Below are 7,355 nucleotides of genomic sequence, written 5' to 3' on the forward strand. Positions count from 1 at the left end.
ATATAGGCTGCAGACTTTTTTTGTCATTAATGAGTTGGTGCGCATTTAAAACAGGTCTCTACAGGAATAAGTGAGACTGCATTTATTATAGTATATAGTTACCATACAGTAAAAAATACCTCATCATGTAATCAAAACTATAGTGCTGTATAGTAAAACAAATGAAATGTTAGTACAAGTGTGATGTGCGTGTTGTAAATGTGTCCAGATGTTTTAAAGGCTTCTGTTCAAGTCTGTACTGAGTCGGGACTGTCTGGCCCCCACAGGGTGCTGTTCAGGTGAAACTGGAGCTGGGCCACCGGGCCCAGGTCAGGAAGAAGCCCACGGTGGAAGGCTTCACCCACGACTGGATGGTGTTCGTGCGGGGCCCGGAGCACAGCAACATCCAGCACTTTGTGGAGAAAGTTGTTTTTCACCTGCACGAGAGCTTCCCCAAACCCAAACGAGGTAAGGAGACCTGCAGGGACCTGCAGGGTCCTGCAGGGTCCTGCAGGGACCCCCTGCTTGTCCCGGTGCCGGGTCAGGTTGGAGTCTGAAGCTCACCCTGACGGCGAGCGCTGACCTGCTGGGGGTGTTCAAGGAGATTATTTGAGCAACTTGGCAAAGAAAAGGCTCTATTACAGGATGTGTTTGTAAAGTGATGGTTTTGTGTGGGACTGCATGATGCCGGGGTTAGACGCTCAGCTGGGGGGGCCTGTCAGCGTGAAGTTTACATGTTCTCCCAGTTCCATCTGTGGGTTGCCTCCCACAGTCAAACATGCATGTCAGGTGTTAGAAGTTAGCCACGGTGTGTGTTTGATTTAGGTACCTTTTAGGACAATTTTTCATTTCACATCAACTTGTCCGGACCCACTGCTACTCTGTGAGACCAAAACCTGGTCTTCATGTGTTCAAACACCGTTTCAGGGTCAGGGACAGACATGATGGGAGTAAAGACGTGGTCCTCATGAAGATGCATAAATCAACGTGTGTGTGCATGGATGGTTGTTTGTTTATGTGGGCCGGTGATGGACTGGTGTTCCGTCCAGGGTGTACCCCCCTCCTCACCCCGGGACAAACTGGATGGATGGTTCTGTAAAACTGAGGCTGACAATCAAGATTTAAAGGGACAGTCTGGTCATTTTTCAAGTGATGCTCTGTCAAATATGTTATAAATGTGTTGGTACATTATGAGTCATAATATGAGACAGAGAGCAAGGAGTGTGGAGAAAGAGGCAAAAGTCTTCATCCAGGCTAGGCTAACGGTTAGCCAGTCAAGGGCCTGTTTTATATTAGCGGTACATCGATGTCTCTGAGGGATTTGAACAGTGAATGTTTGTAGTTTTGGAGATGAGTGTTTTTCTGGACTGGAGCTGAACCATCTTTCAACCACTTACTTACACAACCATGTTGAACCATATAACCAGGTTACATGGGTAACCATGTTCAGGCTGCTGTTTAATACACTGTATTATTTTACATTATTAGAGTTTAGCGTTTAGCTTAGATCTTTTAGGGCATTGTTTAGTGTATATCTTAGATCCTTATATACTGTTTCTTTTTATACTTTATATTTTTGCTATTGCTGGATGTAACTGGGATCCTGTGTACACAGTTTCATTCCACCTCATGTACCACATGCGATGCGAATGACACTAAAGAGCCGTGAAGCTTGAACAGAGAATGCAAGTAAACCTTAATGTTTTTTGCTGCTAGATAGTCAAGTGGGTGCACTGGAGCAGAACAGAGTTGTTTTTTGTTTGTTTGAGGCAGTGCAGTGACAGATCTTAGAGAGTGGAGGGAGACAGTTTATCCACCACCACGTGCAGTGGTGGAGCCAGAGGGTGGCCAATGGTGGCCTTGACCACCATAAATTAATCTTCAGACACCCCAATCATTTGAGGAAACTAGACTCTTAAGCAATATAAAGACAAGAAAGGATAGTTTCCTGAAACATAGGGGTGGCCAGTTTACATAAATAGGGCGGTGGCCATATTGGATTTTCATGTGGCAACCCAGTTTTCAATAGTGACCTTTATTACACCTAGATGCAACCAGAGACCAAAATGGAAGTTGTTACCTCACTTATTTTTCAAGTTATCATGCACAAATGTACACACAGATGGATGAAGGGTCCCCCTCTTCTTTTTGCAATGAGGGACTAGAGGATGACATTTTTTCGGGAGTACCGCGGGTCACGTGATTCCGGCCGGATTCCGGCGGGACCGGAGTCAACCTCATTATAACTCACGTGACCGGACTGAAAGCTAACGGGAGCAGACAAGAGCGGGAACCGACCAATAACCAAAAATGAAAATGAAACAAACAAAAAAAAAAAAAAACCACAGGCGCAGCTATTTTGTAGTTTTCTTTCAGTAAGCATTCACTTTAACACAAGTCAAAAGAACTACATTGCCCAGAAGTCATCTATTCGAGTCGTAGCTTTTCACCGAGAGGGTTGGGAGGAACAGCGAAGCAGTACCGAGTAACTGAAAATAGTTTGTAACACAAGGTATGAAGTAAGTGTCTGTCTATTAAACTCACAGAACGGGCAGGAAAGTGTCAAATAACCCTGAACTTCATGAGAGTTGTGTTGATGCTGTGCTGATTGAAAAGTTTAGTCTCAGCTGCAGCTGCGGGGAGTCGGACTTTCTTTACCGTCAGTAAATGAACAGACTCAAACAGCACATTTTTCTCCACCTTATCCCTTTCAATTTAAAAATTATCCTCTGCTTTGTTATGTGGGTTTTTAGGTTAGTCTGTTGGAGTCAGTCTCCCCACCATCACAGACATTTACACCTCTAGATGCAGGAAGAGGACCACCTGCATCATGAAGGACCCCACTCACCCAGCACACACACTTTATGCCCCGCTCCCCTCAGGAAGGAGGTTGAGGAGCATTAAATGTAGAACCACTAGACTGAGGAACAGCTTCTACTCTGAGGCTGTTAGACTCATGAATCTCTAACCAGAATAATCACTGTGAAAAAAATCACATCATGCTGCTGATCTGTTTCATGTTGCTGCTGATCTGTTTCATGTTGCTGCTGATCTGTTTCATGTTGATGTGTTCATGCGTGCACACCTGCTCACACAGACTCATGTTTGTGCTGCTGTTCGGCGTAATGTTTTTATGCTATTAGTGCTTAGTGTATTTTTAGTTGATGTTTTTCTTAGTTCATATCTTAGATGTTATTGCTGTTTTTCTTTTACATTTTATTGTTGGATGTAACTGGGACCCTGTGTACACAATTTCGTTCCACCACATGTACCACATGGGGCGCGAATGACAAATAAAGAACCTTGAATCGAATCCTTGAATTGAATCCTTGCTATATTTTCTACTAATTACATTTCAGCCATAATAACTGACAACTAATGAAAACACCAAATTTCAGAATCTCAGAAAATTAGAATATTACTTAAGGCCAATATATATATATAAAAAAAAGATTTTTAGAAATGTTGACCAACTGAAAAGTATGAACATGAAAATATGAGCATGTACAGCATCAATACTTAGTTGTTGCTCCTTTTGCGTGGATTACTGCAGCAATGCAGCGTGGCATGGAGTGGATCAGTCTGTTTTTCTGCTCAGATGTTATGAGTCCAGGTTGCTCTGATAGTGGCCTTCAGCTTTTCTGAATTGTTGGGTCTGGTGTATCACATCTTCCTCTTCACATATACCATAGATTTTCTATGAGGTTTAGGTCAGGTGAGTTTGCTGGCCAATTAAGAACAGCGACACCATGGTCTTTAAACCAGGTACTGGTAGCTTTGGCACTGTGTGCTGGTGCCAAGTCCTGTTGGAAAATGAAATCTGCATCTCCATAAAGTTGGTCAGCAGCAGGAAGCATGAAGTCTCTAAAACTTCCTGGTATACGGCTGCATTGACCTTGGACCTCAGAAAGCATAGAGGACCAACACCAGCAGATGACACGGCACTCCAAACCGTCACTGACTGTGGAAACTTGACACTAGACCTCAAGCAACATGGATTCTGTCTCTCCTCTTTTCATCCAGACTTGGGGACCTTGATTTCCAAAGGAAATGCAAAATTTACTTTAATCAGAGAACATAACTTTGAACCACTCAGCAGCAGTCCAGTCCTTTTTGTCTTTAGCCTAGAGTTACATTCGTGTCCAAAAAATCTGATCCGACCCGGCCCCAGCCCGCAGTCATAATTTCCAAACCCCACCCAACCCGATGAATTAACAGTAATTACAGGTCCGAACCCAGAAAAAAAACGACATTTTAAATGAGTTAATAACGGTCGGGGATGCGCAGCTGAATAAAAGGGGCAGATGATTCGGAGCTGAGAGGTGTTTGTACTTTCATGGCCATAAAAAAGCATTTAAACCCTGTTTCTATCTGCCTTCTTCTGAATTACTGAGACACACAGACAGCTCTGACACACACGTCTGCTTTGGGATCTCACCTGTTTGGGACGTCAGCCACACACGTCCGCTGAGTATGAACGCAGAATGAACGTCCATTTGGGCGATGGATTGCTGCCTGGCAGTACAGTCCCATCTGAAGCTTAACTGAACTTTTTACTTCTTTCAAGACCAGTCAGCTCGCGGTGAAATGGCCGCGTGCGGCTGGTGGAATTATGGTAGGCCATGTTATCATATAATTGGATCGCGACTGATCCTGACCTAATTAAAAGCCCAAGACCGGCCCAGCCCGCCCATGAACAACATTATAACGGCCCGGCCCTAATCCGGGTCAGTATGGGCCGGGTTTCGGGTTAGAAATGACAGCTCTATTTTAGCTCATGCGAGACACTTCTGACACTGTCTCTTGTTCAAGAGTGGCTTGACACAAGGGATGCGACAACTGAAACCCATGTCTTGCATACGTCTGTGCGTGGTGGTTCTCGAAGCACTGACTCCAGCTGCAGTCCACTCTTTGTGAATCTCAACTATATTTTGGAATGGGTTTTGCTTCACCATCCTCTCCAGGGTGCGGTTATCCCTATTGCTTGTACACTTTTTTCTACCACATCGTTTCATTCCCTTCGCCTCTCTGTTAATGTGCTTGGACACAGAGCTCTGTGAACAGCCAGCCTCTTTAGCAATGACCTTTTGTGTCTTACCCTCCTTGTGCAAGGTGTCAATGGTCGTCTTTTGGACAACTGTCAAGTCAGCAGTCTTCCCCATGATTGTGTAGCCTACAGAACTACTCAGGGACAATTTAAAGGCCTTTGCAGGTGTTTTGAGTTAATTAGCTGATTAGAGTGTAACACCAGGTGTCTTCAATATTGAAACTTTTCACAATATTTTACTTTTCTGAGATACTGAATTTGGGATTTTCATTAGTTGTCAGTTCTAATCATCAACATTAAAATAAATAAGCATTTGAAATATATCAGTCTGTGTGTAATGAATGAATATAATATACAAGTTTCACTTTTTGAATGGAATTACTGAAATAAATAAACTTTTTCATGATTTTCTAATTTTATGATCAGCAACTGTATATATAAACCAACCATGGCCGAAAATTAATCATTGAACACCCCCTGGATCTATAATTCCACCTGGTGGTGGGTAAAATTGCACCCTCCACTCGACAGGACCCATAATGCACCACAAACATTAAGGTTTTCTTGTATTCCCTGTTTAATTCCAGTCCAGAAAACTTGAAAAACTCATCTCTAAAACTAAAAACATTAACTATTCAAATCCCTCAGTGGCATGCAAGATCAGTGTACTGTTTGTTAACTATATTAATATTTTTTACTTGGCTATCAACAGGAATATTTTTTGAGTATTAAGTATTTCTGCTGGTACACCAAGGGGACTGGATAGTTATTCTGAAGGAAGTCCTAGAAACATATAAATATATGTATGTTTATTTTTCCAAAGCTCAAACACGCTTGAATCCTTTTAAAGACGTTGTGTTTGTGCTGAATTATCTTCACCTGGATCTGAACAAAGTGCCAGCTGTATTTGACAAATGGAGGTTATGTGTCTGAACCTTTCACCATGATTCTGCAGCCAGGAGGCTCCCTGTGGTCCGTCAGAACTTTAATGAAAGTGGAGAGCCACGGTCGTATTTCAAAGCTTCTAGAAGATTGAAAAATGGGGCGCGACAGATCATCTCGTGCAGGTTGGATTTACGAGGCAGCAGCTTTCCTACTCAGCTTTTTCTTATCACCACATGTGTTTTGTTTAGATTCACTGCATCACAGCTTCTGCACACAGAGGTGTATCAGAGAAAACTCAGAGAGCAGCAGAACCACACCGTGGTGGTAACTTCCTCCCACACTCAGCACTCAGACGCCGCTAGACACGCGTTGACAACAATGACAAATCAGTCAGGAAAGCTGCCACCATGCTTCATTATTGCCACGCGGTTAACGGACCGCGTTGAGGTGTTGCCATGGAGACAACCAAATGGCAAAGCCGTTCTGAACAAATGGAGGTAAAGGGAACCTTTGGAACGAGTGAAGGGCTGCTACTTTGGCAGTAGCCAGCAGTGGCTCACGCTGCTTAAGCACCTCATTTGTAGCTCAGGCTGCCATTTAATCGACCCTTTTAAAGCTGTTTGTGATATTTCAGAAAATTGTCACTTTATGGGGACATGTAGGACGATGTAATGAGGAAAGAACTGCGACACGTTATTGAGACAAAATTTGTGAGAACATAAAACCCAAGAGTGTGTTTTCTCAGTCAAAGATGCTTTTTATGAAAAAAGAGTGCCCAGAAAGACTGTTTGTTCTGTTTGTTTCACTGAAGCCCAAATATTAAGTCTAACAAATCTTATATTATTCAGTATTGAGCTATTAAAGAGAAATAACTGTCCTTTGTCTTTATTGATAAGTTTTATTGTTTAGCGTACATATTATTCCATTATAATGTTTATGAACTGTCTCTTTTTTTCCGTACGTTTTTCAGTGAGATTATCGTGCCAAAATTTTTATGCTGTTTCAGCAAATCATAAATCAAAACGTTCAGCTCTTTCAGGACAATCCTGCTATGACTTTTGGTATTGGTGCAACTTTAGCTTTATTTTAATATTTAGCCTTTAATGCCTTTTTTTTTTTCCTCATAGAAAATGAATAGAGCTAATTTTACATCCTTCAAATCTTTAGATCTGTTTACAACCATTTACTGCTCCTTTCACATTTTGTTCTGGTTCAGCTTCTTTCAGCTTCCTTCTGCAAATTTAAACTTTTTTCCAGCTATTTTCAACTAAATTCAGCTGTGATTTCTTCAGTTGTTTTGTGTTCAATCTTTCTGTTAACTACATTTTTGTGGTTCTAAATTCTTTCTGCTAATTTCAGCTTATCAGTGGCAGCTGGTGGCGTTTTCCCAGGGGGGCTATAACTCCAAAATAGAAAATAGACACACACACACACTACTATGTGT

The 7,355-nt window shown here is 42.2% G+C and overlaps 1 protein-coding gene across 1 annotated transcript in view; it reads left to right on the forward strand.

The window, feature by feature from the left end:
* The window catches only part of mllt3 (MLLT3 super elongation complex subunit), a 152,106-nt gene that overhangs the window by 16,503 nt on the left and 128,248 nt on the right, over positions 1-7,355 (forward strand). Inside the window, exon 2 of the mRNA XM_037681625.1 lies at positions 267-447. Coding sequence (XP_037537553.1) covers positions 267-447 — 181 coding nt within the window. The remainder of the gene's footprint in view (positions 1-266; positions 448-7,355) is intronic.

The sequence above is a fragment of the Nematolebias whitei genome, chromosome 1 (assembly GCF_014905685.2).
Source record: "Nematolebias whitei isolate Nwh7 chromosome 1, NemWhi1, whole genome shotgun sequence".
NCBI classification, from domain to species: domain Eukaryota; kingdom Metazoa; phylum Chordata; class Actinopteri; order Cyprinodontiformes; family Rivulidae; genus Nematolebias; species Nematolebias whitei.